This window comes from Haliaeetus leucocephalus, unplaced genomic scaffold, assembly GCF_000737465.1.
Source record: "Haliaeetus leucocephalus isolate CR32 unplaced genomic scaffold, Haliaeetus_leucocephalus-4.0 Scaffold228, whole genome shotgun sequence".
NCBI classification, from domain to species: domain Eukaryota; kingdom Metazoa; phylum Chordata; class Aves; order Accipitriformes; family Accipitridae; genus Haliaeetus; species Haliaeetus leucocephalus.
Window position 1 is genome coordinate 16242339 of NW_010972664.1, and position 19069 is coordinate 16261407.

General features: G+C 37.9%; 1 protein-coding gene across 1 annotated transcript in view; it reads right to left on the reverse strand.

Annotated features, from left to right (window-relative positions):
- FILIP1L (filamin A interacting protein 1-like) overlaps positions 1-19069 on the reverse strand; it is an 85018-nt gene continuing 65949 nt past the window's right edge. The window contains exons 4-6 of the mRNA XM_010567356.1: positions 14881-17635; positions 1375-1559; positions 1-91 (exon numbers count right to left, since the gene is read on the reverse strand). Coding sequence (XP_010565658.1) covers positions 1-91; positions 1375-1559; positions 14881-17635 — 3031 coding nt within the window. The remainder of the gene's footprint in view (positions 92-1374; positions 1560-14880; positions 17636-19069) is intronic.

Here is a 19069-nt window from a genome sequence, read left to right on the forward strand (position 1 = left end):
TTAGGATTTGGCAGTTCTTAAAGAAAGACCTATGTGAAAGGAGTTTTCCCACAAATTATCGGTTGAGCCATTTAGACTGTTGGAATGCACTCTGTTAGGGGAAGAAGAATGAGGGAGACATTAATACCAGGGAAATAAATTAATTTTTATATTCTAAAACAGTAACTCATGTTAGTTGGTATTACAGGATTCCTGGAGGGGTGGGGGGGTGTCCTTACAGTGATGGTGTCTTGTTAGTTTTACCTTTCTAAAGTGGAAGAGTGAGAAATTTTCTCGTCAGAGCACCAATTGCTATTTTTCAGAAAATTGAAAACAACAAACCTGGAGTCTTTTTTAATGTTTTTAATATTTTTGTGTGTGTGTGTGTTGGCTGAAAGGGAAACTTTCAGTGAATTTTAAGTCTTTTAAAGAAGTTAATGCTTTAAGAAAAGCGAAAAGGCAAATTCTCTCATGGATGAACTTAGAACTACTTGTGCAAAGAGTTAGTTTGGTTAAAAAAACTTCACTAAGAGTTATGAATGCATTTATTTGAATGTGAGCAGTTGAAAAGAAGGGCAAAATTTTGGAGGAATGCTAGAACAGAATTACCCTTCTGTGTAAGTCACAACTTACTGTTAAGCTTGACACAAATTTTGAGCAGTTCCAAAATACTGTTTAAGTGAACTGAAATCTAAATACTATAGTCCAAATAAAATGGCAAAAGTTTATACAGATAATATAAACAATTTCCATCTCAGTTCTTGCATCTATTTTCCTGAGATAATGTCTGCACAAATGTGAGTGGGGATAGTCACACTAGTTAACTCATTGAGGAGAGAATTGTTCATCTTCAAATCATGCTTTTAAAGTGATGCTTGGCACAACAAGGAGCTCTGTATTTCTTTCAGTTCTGTGCGTTATAAAAGAGCAGAGTTCTCTTTATTCTGTCTTTACTACTGAACATGAGATATGCATACTGAAACACTTCTTGACTAGACCAACTTTGAAAAGAAAACGGCACCTCCTTCAACCCCTCTTCATTTGATTGACCATATGTTTTTATAAATCTACTGAGACAACATTAGTATTGTTATTTGTGGAACACATCAAAACTGAATTTATAGTAGAAACTTAATTGCATCTCATGCTTCTCTACTGTGAGGGCCAAATTCTGGAATTACACCAGAAAACTGGGAGCAGAGCTTGGTCCCTGCAGGCGTGCAGTTACCTTTGGCTCCTAAGAATTTGGCTGTCTCTTGATGTCCTGTGATTGGTGACCATTGACGTGCTGACCATGTGGATGGTTTCAGACTTTTCCCCAATGGAGACAACTACTGTTGAGATTCAGATTGCTTAAGTCCATTTTAGTGTCATAGATCACAGAAAATTATTTACCTTCTCCCTCCGCTTTGAAGGCAGGTTTTAGACACAGTCCTTATAATGCGTAGCTTTCCAGAACTGCTGTCTTGGAGAGTTTTGTTGAGATGTCCAGCAGGAATTTTGACAGGTACTTTGGTTGTGCTCGCAGTCTTTGGTTTGGGGATCCGAGTTGGAATTGAACGACGGAACGCATCAGTAATCTTGAAATAAACCGAGAAAATAAGTCATACATTTGGGCAGAGAGATGGATTGTATATTTAGCTCGTCAGTGTCTTTTCCACTTCATAAAACTAAACGCATTGCTCTTAGGACTGTTTGTCTGAACTTCCTTTCTCTCCTTGGTAATGAGAGTGTAGCTTTGTATTTAACTTATCGACTTGATTGGTGAATATCAAAGAATTTGAATGGATTGAAATCCAGAGTGTAAATAAGAGGTGTTTCCTGTCAGCCCGCTGACTAGGGCAGCAGCCCTAGGGGCTGAGTGATGCAGTGCAAAGGCTGTGAACTGTGTGACTTCTCCAAGTGAATAATCAGAGAACTTCCACATGCAGAAGGAAATCTTGATTCAGTCCTGAGTAGCAGGCAGTACCTAGCTCATATTTACTGTGAGAGGTCATTCTTTGAAAATGACCACAGTGTACACAAAATGAATGTATTTGTAAGAGAGAACTGCCCCTCCAGAACCCATCATAGTCATATTTAATTGCAGAGAAGTAACTAAATAAAAATAAAAAGTGGTGAAGACATGTAAAGGCAAGGAGATTGTTTGAAAGGTACCATATCTGAAATTAGGGTTAAACATGTACTACCCATCAGAAAGGCTTTTTACATCACAAGTCTTTTTATATACCTTTTATGGTTGAGCAACAGAGTAAAAGAAATTCACTGAAGTTTTTTTAAAAAACCTAAAACGGAAATGGTGTTCAAACTTGGACAATAGAAAACAGCATCGAGACTGTGGTGAATTAAGTATGAATAAGAATGAGCTAGATCAAAAGAAGTTTTGAGAAACAACTTCCTAGTAGCCGTAAAAGTCTGCCTGGAATAAGTATTTATTTAAAAAGAAAGTATCAGAATTCAAAAGCCTGCCATTTGGCCACAGGTAATCATACATGACAGGAGTTCTCAAAAAGGATAAAGCTGAGCCAACATCAGTTCATTGCATGTGCTCAGATGGAGGAATTTGGGGAAAGTTTGCACATCGCAGACATGTTTAATGGATCACGAGTCAGGAAAAAAAATCAACCTGGGTTAATTGAAGTTTGAGAACAAAGAGATAGAAAGAATAGTAATGATCCCCTAGAACAACGTGGTATTTTCCCAAGAGTTCTGAAGGAGATGTTTTAAATTCCTGAATCCTTGTAGTGATGTGCAGTCTGCCACTGAAATTGCTGGTGACGCTAGAGACATGTGATGCCACTGTTAGAGTAAAGCTTCACGGAAGATTTGTAAGTATAACTGCTGAACTGATCAAACTGTAGAAATGACAATAAGAAATAGCATGTACACCCACATGGTTACTAATTTTGCGATGGGAAGACATCCACACTCCTTTTTGAGGATAATATTCAAGAATGTGTTAGTCAGATATTGTTATATGGTATCGGATTGTCTAACAATGAGCTAGGCAGTGTCTGTGAATGTTCCAAGGCACTGGAACTGTTAAATTGTCAGTACTGTTGAATTGTTTGAGTGGTCCACAACCCGGATCTAACTCTGGAAGAATTCTGAGGCATAGTTGGGGAGTTTGCCCAGGGGAGCGTTCATTTTGAGTAGGTAGTTTGTATATGGCTAGGCTGTTTTGGAGGCTTAGGAAGTTTCTTGTAGTTTGGGTTGACCTGTGTCTTAGACACAGGTGCCTTTAACTTACTATTCTAGATGTGACCATGTTATGTTATGATTTTTCAAAAAAATGTCATAGTGGTCTCTAACAAAAGAATCTTGGGAGAGCAAAGTTTCTGTGGAAAAAGAAGGAAAATTCTCACGGTTAAAAAGTGGCAAGTAGAGGATGTAGTAAGTTTTCATAGTATATTGGAGATACCATCTGGGCCTCATAGACACCTGTCTGGCAGTTCAGTGTTAACAAATGAAAAATAATGTATGTAGGGAAAACTAGTTTGCATACAGTAGTAAATGACATCTGTTGTCACTCAGAATGCAGATCCTGGAGTCACTGTAAATGGTCGTCATGGCTTAGCACCTGGCAATTGTCAAACAGGTAACAGGCAGGTTAGGAATTATTAGGAAAAGAATAATAACAAAACAGAGCCCATAATTTTTTAGTGTATAAATCCAAACCATGCCTACATTGTGAATGTTTTGCAGAGTTTTGTCCAAACAGCTCGGAAAAGGGTATGGCAAAATGCAGAAAAAGGTGGCAAAGACAATCAGTTATGGAATGGCTTCTGCATGAAGATTAACAACATAATAACATGCTTGAGAGGGCATCCACTGAAGGATGGGTTAAAGATAAGTAAAAAGCGTTTTCCCTTGTCAGTGAGCTACAAAACTCATCGGGACAGGCAGTTTTTGAGGTAATGATATAAATTGGTTTGGAGAGAGTTTAGACTGATTCATGGCGTCTGTCAAAGACTGCTAAACACAAGGATGTGATGTAGATTTCAGCTGTGGATAGCCATAAGTTGTAGACTGCTAGAGACTGGGTTTATTACTCTGCCTGATACTTAAAAGTTTTTTCATGAGCATTTTCTGCTGGTCACTGCCAAAGATGAGATACATAGATCCTGGATCTGAATGTGTATAACTTGTTTCATGTTTTTATTTTCAAGATTAGAAAGTTTCAATTTGCAGCTTTTTTTTTTTTTTTTTTTTTTAATACATTGAGAAAGGAAAGAGTTTGGCTTTGAAGGTGAGTGAGGGAAAAGGAGATGCATTTCTTTGCTCTGTGTTCCTTGAAGATTTTACCTCTAGGTGGCAGCAGAGGTTTTCTTTTGTACTGCATCCCAGTGTTTTCACTAAAACCTGACTGAAACTTGTTAAATGCTGAATAATAAAAAAAAATAACATGCATTTTCGTGGTAGTCTTCAGTTTTAGCACTTGTATTGTTAGTATGCCGGGAAAAAAAACCAAACCACAAAATCCAAACCAAAAAGCGTTTTGCTTCAGTTATCAAAGGCACCATGTTAAGAAAGAAGGGGTTGATATTGGAAGGGATAATTGTGTTACCGCTATATGGCTTTGAGTACTGAGTTGGAACAGTTTGCCTTCTGACTGTGTGGTATGGCCTTGTAGATAAGGCACAATATTGAGAATAAAACGTTTGGGTGGGCTATTCCTAGCAGTGCTACTGTCTGATATAAATTTAGAGGTGATATAAAACATGCCTTGGTTTCTTGACTATACAAAGAATTAAATTAGCCATGACTTGCTAAGCATATTGAAATGAATAGATAAAAATATTTATGTAAAGTCTTGCATGCTAAGGTGTGATTGTAGCTTTAAGAAGGAGTTGTGGGTTTGTTTGGGTTGGTTTTTTTGGTTTTGGTTTTTTTTTTTTGAGAAGTGTTCCAGTTCAAAGATTCCAAGGGGTACAGAGTAGTTGGAGGATTCTGTCTGTAGTTGATTGAACAGCAGTTTTAGTGCTTCAAGAAGGTAGTTGTAGGCCCAGATTTTTACAGGTCTTGTGCATCTAACCAGTATTTAGGCTCTATGGTCTTACTAAATCAGTGGGAAGTTAGGTATGAAAATACCCCTGTGCTCTGGCCTGTAGTTTGCACCAGCTTCCAGCTCATTAAAACCACCATTTACAATATAGACTTCTGAGCTGTCAGATTTTGTTTCAAGCAAAAACTTTTTGGTGATTCAAAATGATGTTCTGTTTTGCAGTTCTGAATGACAGTATTGAATACATCTAAATTATTATCACATAGTGCTGAGAGTTGCATTATAACTGATGACTTTGTCAAGGTTTGGTCTGCTTACAGTGTTTGTATTGCTTTCTTTTGTGTGTGTTATGTTTGCTTAAATCCACAGTAACTGAATTGGTGAAATTTCTGGCATAGGCTCAAACTTGAGAATAACAGCTGTATTATAGGGCTTTTTTCATATGCAAATAAACTATACCAGTTAAGTTTCTGTGCCAGGACTACTAAACTTGCGCTTCAGTGGTTGTACCAATCTAACTGTATAGCACTAACTTTGATTGTAGGCAGGGATTTAACGAACCGTCCATCCAGTTCTCTTTTCTTCCTCATTTAGCACTTAAAAATTGTTTTCTTTTTCATCATTCCTGTTACAAATTCTAGAGATGAAAGGCTGAATGACTTAAATTTAAGGAAAATGGTTGTTGACACTTCACTTTTTAATTTAATTACATGTGTAGCTAGATCAAGGACTCAACTTGGTTTATTTTTTAAAACTTGGTACTCAGCAAAGTATGAGTCTTGGATATGAGTTGTAATATCATATTATTGATATGGGTCAGTTGACTAGATCAATGCTTAAGCTGCTGTAAGATGTACCTGTAAAGAGGGAATGGCATTATCGTAGAATTGTTTAGGTTGGAAAAGACCTTTAAGACCATCAAGTCCAACCGTTAACCTAGCACTGCCAAGTCCACCTCTAAACTATGTCCCCAAATGCTACAATGTGGGAATTGTCTGGAAAGTACTTGGAAGTAACTGTATATCAAATTCTGCATTGGTTTAGTTGTATGTGTACTGAAAATTCTTGTGCAATCCTCTGGGTTCTTTCCATACTACCTAGTGTAGGGGCATGTAAGCAGATACATTGGCTATGCTTGTGTGTTGGAATGTCCATTTTGGTTCTTTGGGCAGGCTTGAATGACTAAAAAAACCCCTATATATAGATTTTGGTGGGCTTTTTCAATTTGATTTTTAACTCTTATCTATGTATGGGAAGTCTGTGTACACACCAAGAATCTCTTCAAAAGCATGCACCCTGTCTAGCAATTTGTTTTCTTCCTCAAGATGAATGGTTTTCAGTCTCCCCCATTCTTTTTTTGACACACACATGTATTCTGAATTTGGTGGCTCTGTGTTCATCATTGCTGTTTTGTTGTGGCTCCTTGAGTTCCCATTTGTAGGCCAATTCTATGTTTGCTGTCTTTCCAAGTGACATAAGAGGAAATAAGATATGTTTATCTGTCAAAAACCAAACTGAGCTGCCTTTCATGCTCTGGAGAGCCCTTGTGAATTCCCATCAGTGCTCTCAAAACACCCCTAGAAATGAAATGCTACCCAGGAGCTACCTATCTGAGTAGTTGTGCAGTTTCCCTTTACTTAATGTGTCTAAACACAGTTAAGTAAATATCAGCAAATAGTTACTGCATCAACAAAGACAACCCCAAAGACATTAAACTAGACGCATTTTTGAAATGAGAAGATTTGGTATGTCTGTCTGTAAATATAACAGCATCATATTAGTTTAAGGTGTTAGACTCAGAAAATACCGAAGTTTTTGTCAGTAGTGGTTACAGTTGTAGAAATAAGCAGTTAAAGCTCATTTTCAAGGCAAGCAATGATCTAAGAATCAAGAAAACTGGAGTTTCATAAGGATCTTTTAACTTCCTCAGTTTTAAATTAACTTCTGAAGGGGAGGTCAATAGGAATTGGCAGGAGAAAGAGTGTTAGAGTCAGAACTTGCATGCAGCAGCTGTGTTTGTTGTTTCATAGTGAATGACAGTAGGTACCTCAGGGATGGGGACAAACACCCCATGGGTGACAATTGTGGAATTTTCACACGTGACTGTGAAAATGGCCCTTCTTAACTTCAGCAAGTTAACTGTGAAAGCATGCTCTAAAATATCAGGATATATATTCTGTACACACTTTGATATCCCCCCCCCCCCCCCCCCCCCCGGGCACAGAGGTAGCTTATCTGTTATTTATATGGGTCATAAGGTATTTTACCACAATACAATGCTTGCTTTCTGGGCAGTGAGCTAAGGCAAGTCGGGGAAGGGGTGTCAAGGAGACAAAATATGTCTGTTTCTGTACTGTTCGAGTAGTTCTCCTGCTTTTGGTCCTAATACTTTTTTTTTTTCTTTCCCCCTCTGGAAGTATGATGTATGCTTTGCTTCCTGTTTGAACTGTATTCATCTAAATAGGGGGGGAGCATGTACTATTTCTGCTGTAAGTTTTATTATTTACCTTTCTACAGTTATTGTAGAACTTGATCTAGGAGAAATAACTTTAGATAAGGTTCTTTCTCACTGCTTAAATTTTTAGTTTAAGAAATTTGAATGTCAGAGAGGATAATTTTCAACTTTTTTGAGGGTGGCTGGGGGATAGTGCTTAAGATCCTTTACACAGAAGTCCATGTATGTGCACAAGCATGCCTGTTGCCAGACTTAAGTTTGTTCCTGGATGACTGAATGCAGTCCGAACAGAAGCCAGGTCTGCAAGTGAGAATGAGTTAAGATTAAGTGATAAACCTGAATATTCTCTTTGGTCTCCAAACAACACAGCTTTGGCTGAAATTTCCAGTTAGGCCTCCTCAACTGCACAGGGCATTCAGATATTTCCTTTCTTTCACTAGGTCCTGGTGTCTTCTAGGAATCCAGAGGGAAAATTCTCAGTTGCTCTGCATTTCCTTTTATGCAACCCACTTGTATGCATGACTACATTGAGATGTATAAGCAGGAGCAGTATAAATAATCCTTATACTTACTAATGTTGGTGAGACCTTAGCCGGGGTATAGTCTGGCTTGGGGCACTGCATTGTCACACCATTATAAACAGCTCTGCAGAGGGAAAATGATTAGTAATGTGTACAGTTGTACTTGAGCTATTAAGTGGGAGAGCAAAAACAAAACTGAGGAAAGACATGATAATTGTCTTCTAATATGTGAAAGTCTGTTGCAGAGAAGACGGTTTTTGAAGTCCAGTCTGTTATAGATTCCTGGGGTAACTGTGTAATTGTCATTGCAGAAGCTTTTTAGAACAGGATCAACCAGGCATTTGTTTGGAAGGGTTTAAGTCAAGTTGTAGTAAGGGCATAGGCTGGAAAATGTCCTGAGCTCCCTTCTAAGCTCTGTCTTCTGTGATTTCTACTGTTCTGCTGATATTTGGCATATTACAGCACTCTTGATTTCAATAATATGACCTATTTGACAGAAAAATCTATATTAATATTAGAAATAATTTCCATATATGTGACATGATTTGCAGTCATGTACCCAAATGTGTCACTGTGGTCTTATTTCCTGAACACTAGGTTTAAATCTACTTTCTGGTGGTAGGGAAAAGAAGCACAGTTGGACAGAGTTGGAGGCAGAAGTTGTATTCCTAATTGCTAAAATTCTGTTATGTGCCTTGCTTTTCTTGGGACATGTCTTCACTGGGAAATGTGATAATCTTTCAAACATAAGATAGTTTAAAGACTCATTTTTAACAGATAATCGACAAGATGCAGGGAAAGGTTATGTTGTGGGTCAACTCCCCTAGGACAGGGATTTACCTGGGACTGGTTGATCAATATCGCCATGCTGCTGGCTGTTCTCTGAAATGAACAGTTGCTTGCTGTTAGTTTTCTTCCCTTTGTCCCTTGAAACGAGGAGGGATCTCGGGCACCTTGTTAGGGCGCTTTAGGGTCCCTAAGAACAGTAGGAGTATGGCCCTTTTAAACGATACCAAACACACTGCAATGTTAATTCTGTCCAGGAGAGGGTAGTGCCGGCACTTAAAGTCTTCTGCTGGTGCTTAACTGTTAGTGTTTTTATATAATACATTATTTTACAAATCTGTGTGAGATCATCAATTCACTTCGTTTAAAGCTGCACTGCCATTTGTTGAGTATGATTCTTGGCAGTGGCTATTATTCTGTACAGATTGTGGGCAGGTAGGGATATATGTGTTTGGGTATTTCTAAGTATGCAGTTTTTAAAGATCTGTGGAACTGCACTCATACCTATGCGCACGTTTTAACATGAAAACGTCTTCAGTATCAATATGGTTTGTTCAAAAGCTTTGATTATATTTTTCCCATATTAATTAATATATATGTTGAAGAAGCATACAGGGGTAACCAGGTTGGGCTCAAATGTGTTCTGCATGGAGAAGGAAAAAGAACTCTCTGCTTTTACCATCATGGGTTTTTTTTCCTGGCTGGGAGCAGGCTGTTTTCCTCTGTGAAGGCCACATTTAAAGGTGTGTTAATCAGAGTTCTATTTTAAATATATATTAAAAATGTTTATATATATATATATATAAAAATGATATTTTTAAAAAAAACTTTACCTTTTGTCCAGCCAAGATTGATGTTTCTACGGGATAAAACATGACCTATAATGGCTTGAGTGTGAGGCAATCAAGGATAAGAAATGCTAGATTCTAATCACAATTGAAGCTGCCTTGCTGTGATTTTGCACAAGTCAATTAGCTTCTCTCCTAAAAGAGGAGTAATTTTTTACTACCCCAGAAGGATGTTAATGGGACTGATGAATGTTTGTTGTATATTTGGAGTGCTTTGTGATGTATTTGCATGCTAGATTGTATCTCTTCAGACAATAATGGTAGCATCTAAGGTGATGGGACCAGGGCTTTGGCAGTGATTGCAGCATAAAGTGCTCATCCTTTTTGCTTGCTCCTTCAGTTATGCTGATGTAGCTCTTTTGTAGAGCTGTGCTGTGAAATGGATCCTGTTTTTTTAATAAAGACTTGTGGAGTGTGGTGTGTGTTTTGGTTTTTTTGTTTGTTTATTTTTGTTTGTTTGTTTGTTTTTAAAAATCCAGGTTAGTTTCTTGACCTGGCTCTCTGTGCTGCCCTCCTGAACAGAGATGACAGCATAACTGTAAGGGCAGTGTTTTGTGATATGGGATGTGGTAGGGGTAAGAAAGGGGAGGGAGCTTCTTTTGTCCATCCCTGTATGAAGATTGTGTGATATCAGGCCTTTGCTTGGCAAATAGAGAGTCATTGATAAGAGGTCTTTCCTTTCGTACTCAAAATCAGTTTCCCAAGAGTACTTTGCTTAGTGGTCAGAGGAGAATCATGTTCAGTTGACAGGTCTGATACTTGAGGCTTTCTGGGTGCCCACAATATGGTGGGTCATTGAGTGGTGTGCTAGTCAGCTGCATCTTGGGGCTACTGACTGCAGGTTTGTGCAAACACTTCATGCTGCTTACATTTTTAAGGTTGGTCTTTTTTTTTTTTTATCAATTTCCCACTTACAGTACTTGGTGTTAATTTTAAAATGTCTTTATACACGCACTCGTGCTCTACTTGAACCATAAGATCTTTTTCTCTTCTGTTTCTTGGTAACATAATGTTTTGGTAATCTTTGCTTAAGCCTGGAGATTAGGCAGTTGTCAGTTTTTGTTTTGCCTGTCTCTATCTGTTTCCTAGGGACAAAGTCATCCTGCAGATGGTTTCTCCATTTCCATCACCTAACCCTGCAGCATCCATTCAATCTCAATCAGAAAGTGGTGCTGTACAACTCTGTTTCTGATTATTTTTTCCCCAGTGCGGGGAGCATGACTTCTTAAGCCTTCCATGAGATGTTTACATACAGGTCTTTCTTCTTATTATAGCCTTACATTCTGTCCCCAAATGAGGGGGGATCAGGAAGATTAGCTGGCTGCTCCTTTAATTTTTGTCAATTCTATTTCTTAATTAGCTACTTGAGGGAAGTTTTTAAATAACTTGAAATACTACCTCTCAGTTGATGGATAGACACTTTGCTCTCAGAATACCATTATTGCTTCTTATTCTCTTTTTTTTCTTTCTCCTTTTCCCTCCCTCCCCTCATCCATCCTCCCTGTAAGGACAAAAATTACAAATATTTCTTCTGAAATATTTAATCACATGAAAAGAATGACTTAAAAATGCTGAGCACCAAACTGTTTGTGCTGCCCTTGCTTGTGTTCCTTTGCTCACTCACTGAAATAAAACTGAAAAGATGAAGGAAGGCTGATAACTACTGCCATTTTTTATCAGTTAATTCTCCCTTTTTTCCGTGGGGACTTAACATCCAGGGGAAAGGGTAGATTTTTAGACTTCAGAGGAGATGCTTTCTAAGAGTTTTGGAAAAGAGACGCATTGATATTATGATCTGCTGAAAACTGCTTTTACGTTCTCTTTCACAGTTTAATCCCTCTGATACATGCTACTTACTTTGTGACCACATTTCCCTTTAACATTTAATTGAATCATTACATACCTATCAGATTTTAGGCTTTTAGGCAAATGCTGAAAACAAAAGTGTCTCAGCCTCCAAATTAACAGCAATACTTACCATTTATAGAATGCTTGAAATTCCTAGAAAAGCTGCCTTACTTGGTTGATTTTTAATATAATTATGGTAAATGTTTTTGTTCAGAGTGTTTAAATCAAGTTGCAGACAACTCATTTAATTTTCTCCTTGCTCTGCTGTTTTCTCTTTGTCTGCCAAGGAAGTGGGTGAATATTCCCACTCAGCAAAATGGAAATAATCTGAAATATGGAGTGGTGATCTGAATAACTTGAGGTTAATTTGTAAATAGGTAATTTGAGTCCTTAAACTATGCTTCCTATTTGTTATTTTATGATAAAATTACAGCTAACTTAACTGTTTGAACAGAAATAAGTTTCAGCTCTCAACAAATACATCCAGGTGTTTATGTTCTCTGCTGTGCGGTTTGAAATAGATCTTGGGAATTTGAACAGGATGAACCTGTTTTATTCTGCAAACCTTATCTTCAGGCAAAATAATTACTTGATTTTTCGTCTGTTGAGATGAATGACAAAAATTCCACTGTGAAGTCAGTGAAGATCTAGACATATTGTTTCATCAGCAGGGGAATGTAAACATTATCCCTTAATCAAGGTGTGTTTTTAGGAAAAGTGGCAAGTTCATTTACAGGCAGTGGTGATTGCTGCGTCTTACTTAGGAGTTAATGGTCATGAGTGGGTGCTTCCTTTGTCTTTTGTCAATTGGACAGTTACTGGTAAACCATCATGAGTGTAAGGATTAAGATGTGAACAGCAGTACTGTCCTATTTAATAATTAAACTTGTAACTAGTGTGAACTCTCACCTAGGTTTTGTGTTCAAAACTTAGCTTTAAACTCTGAATGCCCTTATTCATAATAGCTTGGTAGTTGTCCAAAGGACTAAGTGTGCTTATTGCTATGTCCGGATTTATGCTTTTCTTTTATAAGATGTTGTAATAGATGGCCAGGTGGTTAATGGTCAACACATTTTCTGTGTATTTTGGAACCCAGGTATGAAACGAAGGTGTGGGGTTTATTTTGTTCTTTTGTTTTGTTTTGGGTTTGTTTTTTTTTTTTTTCTTGTAATTTGTCCCTGCAGAGATCTTGGGTATGGATCAGCAGGATATGCAGTATCCCAAATTCTAGAAGTGCAGAGAATGTGTTTGGAATGGACTGCTTTTTTATTTTGAATGAGCCCTGCGGTTAAGACTGTGTAACCTGAATGTAGTTAATTAACTTGTTCATATAATTAACACAGTCTAAAATTACTATAATCTTGACTTGCCTGACTGCTGGCTGCTGTCTTGATCAGTAACTTTTGCTGAAGTTGGTGGGAGTCAAAGTTTGCTTTGCAGAATAAGACTAGGTACTTATGACCCAGATCTTAGTTAGATTTCACTTTTACAGTCATTGGAGATAAACTGAGACAACACAAGTAGGAGTGACCTCTTATGAAGCCCAGTAACTTCAGGAGATGCTGTATCAGGTTATGCATGACATTAAGCTAGGGTTGTGCAGGTCCACATTTTAAAATTGCTACTGCTCAACTGTAATACATCTGTTATATCCATTTCTACCACATACCTTATAATTTAATGTTCTTCTTCCCATTGTTAATTTTACTGAGAAAAACTGTGTATGGGTTGTGGGCTTTGCATTTCAATAGAAAATGTTCTTTCTAAAATCAGTTATTACCTACAGTTGTAATCATTTCGATTCTTGTCCATCAAAAGGACTTAAAATAGTAAAAGTCCCTTGTTATGTGAAAGCATGCACCAAAGTCTTTTGCTGAATTAGTTGCTAAGTTATACTGCAGAAAGTTTTTGGTTTTTTTTTTCTCTAGATAATGTAAGCTGAATAAAGATAAGGGTTTAGTGAATAAGAACTTCTTGCTTACTTGCAAGCTTCCTGGTTGAGAAGGAGCTTGAATTTTTAAAAAAAATAATCCCACTCCCAAGAGCATAAGATACATGGGCATTTAACTTTTTAAAATAAGAAGCAATGTTCCAATTTACATTTGCAGTTTACAGCTTTTGAGAAAAAGAGACATTTGAAAGTGCATTCCAGGTCTTTTGGGCTGATTCACATTCAGGGTCACGTTAGTCCACTACTACCAGTATTTTCTGGGAGGTTAAGACTGACTGCTTGGCACATGTGTAAAGGACAGAATTGCTTACATTTCTGTCCTTTTCTTAGGCACTAATACTGTATCCATCATTGAAATATCTTAACCTGTTTTGTCCATTCTGTATGGTACTCCTATTTATCCTAGTCCTAGAGGCCTACATGTTTGGAGAGTTGGTCTAGTACTACTTCTTAATCTTTCTGTCAAGGCTTCTCTGCCTATTATATGAAAAATATGAAGGTATGCCATAGTTTGCTAATCTTGTTTCTTCTTCAGTATACCTGTGTGATGTATATTATATGCTGAACTGATGGCTAGGAGCTTAGATGAAATTTGAATATTGTGTGTGAATCCATTATTCTGAGTTATCCTTTAAAAATGTAAGTGTTGCTGTTTACTGTTTTACAGCATACCTAAATGATAGCAGTTTTTCTATTGTATTGGAAAAAAAACACTTGGCTTGTTTGGGGAGAATCATTTTGTGATACAAGCTTGTGAATTCAGTTCACTTACAGGAAAGTTTTACAGGAGCGTTTAAAAAGAGTTTTAACCAAACAGTGTAAAAAAAAAACCCCAAAACAAAACAAAAAACGTGGAGGAAAAGTTGTGGTTGTGCTCTGGAACATACATGTATGCATCATAAATTTGTAGTGAGATACAGTACATAATATTCTGAGTATTTGTGTGTGATATACCAATAATTAAGTGAAATGAGAGGGCTAGGAGGAGTTGGGGAAATAGCAGGGAAGATAATGAATCAAGTCTTACCTGAAGTTAGCAAGCAATATTATGGCTTAATTCAAGTTCTACCATACATGCAAAAAAATACAAAACACGTAACGAACAAAAGTATTCTGCAAGCAATGATAAAAATAATCAATTATTTACTGGTTTTGTAATGTTAAAATATTTTACCAAGGTAAGTTGCAGTCAAAAGTAATGTGAGTTATTCTGAAAATGGAAATACATAAAGATGCATTTATACAAGTGCAAGACTAAATGTTTTACATAACTGTATTTCAATGAGAAGATATACAGTAAGTGCACACTTGATAACACTAAGCAGGCAAAACTTAACGTTAGTTCCATATACTGTTGTATAGTTCATGCACAGATCTCTCCCAAAGTAAAGAGGCTGTTCCAAATAATTCTTGCTGGGATGAAAAACAGGATGGGTTGCTGGTAAGGGTGTCAGCATGGATGGGGGTCAGTTATAGACATTACTTACTGTAATTTGTGATTGCCGTGGGAGAGGAGTGGCTGTTGGTGTGATAGTAATACTGCTGGTGATTTTATTGGTGGGCTTACTGGGTAGGCCATTAGCTAGTGCTGGAGTTCTGTTGTCTTGCACTGGATTACAAGGGCTGATGGGCTTGGAACTAGTGAGAGCTTGGATGTAAGGACTTCCTAAATGGATGTGGATTTTGTTGTCCTCAGTAGTTATTACGCTTGATCCCGTACTGTTAGATCTCTGAAATTGCCATGATGATTGCCTATCTGGGGATACTCTAAAAATGGCATGCTTGGCTCCCATTTCCAGAGGCTCCGAGCAGAGTATTTGTTCCTGAGGACTTGAACCTGGTAAAGCCAAAGGGGACATTGTTCTTTCAGGAGTTAAAGAACCACATGATTCAGGGGTTTGTGATCTTGCAAAAGTAGCCATAGTAATAGGAGAAATTACTTGCTCTGGGCTCATGTAGCCTTCTGCTGTTTTTGATTTTACAGGTGTTAAGGAGGCGTTTTGAATAATGGTTATTCTTTGCTTTGGAGTACCACAGTTGGGTATAACTGCTGTGCTTGTGTAGGAGTGAGGACTTTCAGTGGTAGGACTAGTTATTTCAAGTGTTGCTGTGTTCTGTCCATGGTCTGGAGTTACTTTTATGTGAAGAGGTTGGCCGGGTGTATGGCTTAGCACGAGGTCTCCAGTCTGTGCACAGTTTCCATTTTGCTTTGTATGAATCTTTCCATTTTGAGGGTGGCTCTCTTTGGACTTCATCCAAGGGATCCACAATTTTTTGTTCACAGCATTTGCAATGGGTGGGTTGCTTTTGAAAGACACTGCTTGTTCCTCCTCATTGTTGTCTTTGACCTCATTATCACTGTCTTCATACAGCTGCCCATTTATGACTGTTCTCTCTAAAGGCACGAGGGTTTTGTAATCGGGTGGCTCATTGTCTGCTGGATCTGTCTGGACTTCTTTAGAAAAAACTTGCAAGTCAGAAATTCTCCTTCCATTGAGACTGGGCCTGAAGTTCTTGCTGAAGCGTCTGTACCTCTCCAATTCTTTCGTGAGGCTTTCCATTTCTCTTGCTAACTCCCTGTTCTTGTTTTCTTGCTGAAGGAGTTTCTTCTGCAAGACTGTATGATCACCTCGGAGGTGACAGATTAGGTCTTCTGTTGCCATGTATTCATGAATTTTCTCTTTCAGTGCATCTACCTCTCTGGAAAGATGACTTGATTTAGCTTCCTCTTCTTTGAGCTTCTTAAAAAGGCGCTGCTCTTGATTGGACTCTGCCTTTTCTGTTAATTTATACCTAGCCACTTCCATTTTCACAGCCTCCAGCTCCTCTGATAGGAGCTTGGCTCTGTCCCGTTCGTTGACATATCTTCGTTCTAGAGACTCAAATTCATCTTCAGTTTTCATAAGATCATCTTCTATGGCCTTCATTTCTTTCAGCTTCTGCTTAAGCCTCTCAACTTCTTGAGAAAGCTCTTTGATTTTGTTGTTTTCCTGCTGCAAGGACGTGGTGGATTTACTACTCTCCTTGAGTTTATTTTTAAGAAACTCTTTTTCAACAGCTTCCAGTGACTGAAGTCTTTTTCTTAGAATATTCACTTTGGAAACAAGATCATTTCCTTTCTCCTCTTCTGCTTTGAGTTTGTTTTTCAGTTCATCTCTTTCTTTTGTAACACTAGACACTTTTTCCTCTGCATCAGATTTTGATTTCAGTGCCTTTTTACTTTCCTCAATTAGTTTTTCTGTAACGGACATCACTTTATTTTGTTCTACTTGAAGCTGAGAAGTTGCAGCTTGCAGCTTTTCTTCTGTTTGCTTTATTTTTTCACCCATAGTTTTTCTTTCATCCACAAGCATCACTGTTAGACTCTTCAGCTTTGTTAAATCTTCTTTAAGGGTAAACTCAGTTTTTTCTAACTTACTTTCAATTGCTTCAAGCTCACCAACTCTAGCTTTTAAGCCATCCAGCTCATGGGACAACTGCTTTGTTAACATTTTTTCTCTTTCTAGGTTGCATTTCAGGGAGTAACATTCCTGTTTACTCTTGTTGAAAGCATCTTCTAATTTCTCCAGCTCCATAATTCTTTTATTGAGTTTGTCAACTTCCCCTTTAAGGTTCTTGCTCTGTGATGCTTCTTTTTCTAACTTTCTATTAAGTTCTCTGCACTGATCTTCCATTTTTATGAGCTCTTCATCTTTTCCTTCCATCTCCAGCAGTCGTTTCCGTAGTTCTTCTACTTCAGTCATAAGCGTGGAGTTCCCACACTCTCCCTTATTTATCTTATCCCTTAGATCTTGCAGTTCTTCTTCTGCTTTTCGTAAAGATTTATTGGTCTCTTCCAGCTCATCAATTTGTCGGCTGAGAGCAGTTAATTTTAACCGAAGCTGACGATTCTGACTGTCTTCATTGGTTAGTTTGGCCATCATTGCTTCTTGGTCTTGGGAAATCTTACTGCTTTGGGCTTGAAGTTCAGCCTCCAGCCTGCTGGCTCTCTGTTCCTCTTCTTGAACTTTTGCTTCAGTAAAAGCCAGGTTCTCTTGTGCTTGTTGTGCAGAAGTGGTTAATTCTTGAATTTTTTGACTTTGTTGATTCAACTGCTCAGTGAGTCTTTGCTGTTCATCCACCACCATTAAAGCAAAGGATTTCAGTTTAGTCAATTCTTCTTTCAGTTCAGCTATTTTCTTGTTGCTTTCCTTCTCTTTTTTTGCCTGATACGCTGTTTCTTGTTCAAGAAGCTTTTTCAATCTGTGGGAGGAAATAATATTGTGTTTTGTAGCCATTCTAATGGGCATTTAAAAACACACTTGAAATACTATGACATCTCTGCCAGATGTGCATGAACATCCATCTGTAACTACAAGCAGATCTCTCCTTGTAGCATCATGGGGAAGTGCCCACAGGTCTTACTTTCTACTCAGAAGTTCTTTTGTAATGGACACTTCAATATGATCATTTAGACTTAACAACTTCAGTAATTATGCATCTTCGATTACATTTTCAGCTTTTGACAGGTATCAGTGCAACACAACTTTTTGGTATTCTGCACTGGAACAACACTGATCTTGGCTGTTTGCTGAGGCTACGTATGTGCATGCGGGGGGTGTTTATTGTGTGGTTTTTTGTTTGGGGGGGGTTGGGGGGGGTGTTTGTTGTTTTAAAAGAAATGTGATTATCGTAGTGGTTGAGAAATTAAATCAGTGCAGCCCTCAAGGGCAGGTATGATTTACAGCATCATAAGCCTCCTAGTAACTGTAAGTTACTTATAAACCACCCTGATGTTTTATGATGCTTTGTGATGCTTTATGATTAAACCTTATGGATGTTAAAGTATGTGAAGGAAATGTAGCCACACTAGGCAGTTAGTCAGGCTGCTTAATGTCAATTTCTAAGCAGCACATCAGAGCAAAACTAAACATTGTAGGTAAGTCAGTCCTCACTGAAAAGGCAGGCCTTGTGACCTTATATCATACATTAAAAAAAAAAAAAAAAAAAAGGCAGTCAGGAGATAAACAGGTATTCCGGTTGTGCCTTTTGAACTTAGGAAAGCCCAAATGTCTTGCTGTCTTTTAGGCTTGGTTTTGGTCTAATATCCAAAACTTGCAGATACATCGAAGTGCAACCCTGCTTTTACATTATTGAAGTTTTTCATAACTGTTTTCCAAAATTAGTTTTACAAGCTTGTATTGGTACTCGGTCTTTACTGAGATGCAACATACTTAATTTGTTAGAGACTTGGGATAAGGTTGTGCATTTGTTTATGTAAGATCATAAGAAACCTCCAAATACCTGAAATAATGAAGTTCTTTTGTGGACTTCTATTTGTCAGGGAGATGCTTGTGGAGTTGATCTAAGGTAGGATTAGATGTGGCCAGCACATTTGCCTCCTTTCAATTAGATTTTTTCCAGAGCCAAACTGTAAGTATATTCTGATATTAAAGAAAAATCTGAAAAGTCCTAGGTAGAAGTAATAAAGTATTAGAATTTGTATGTTTCACTGTTGTTCATATGTATGGTATGTATCCAGTTGTGTAGATCATGCAAGGGAGATGAGTTGCATATCAGGACTGTACTTGCACAAAATGACTGATTCAGTACTCATTAGCTGAGGCCCCTTACTTTTTTTTTTTTCCCCCCCCCCCCCTTTGAAATACGATGATGACTCTCTGGAAGTTGCTGCTG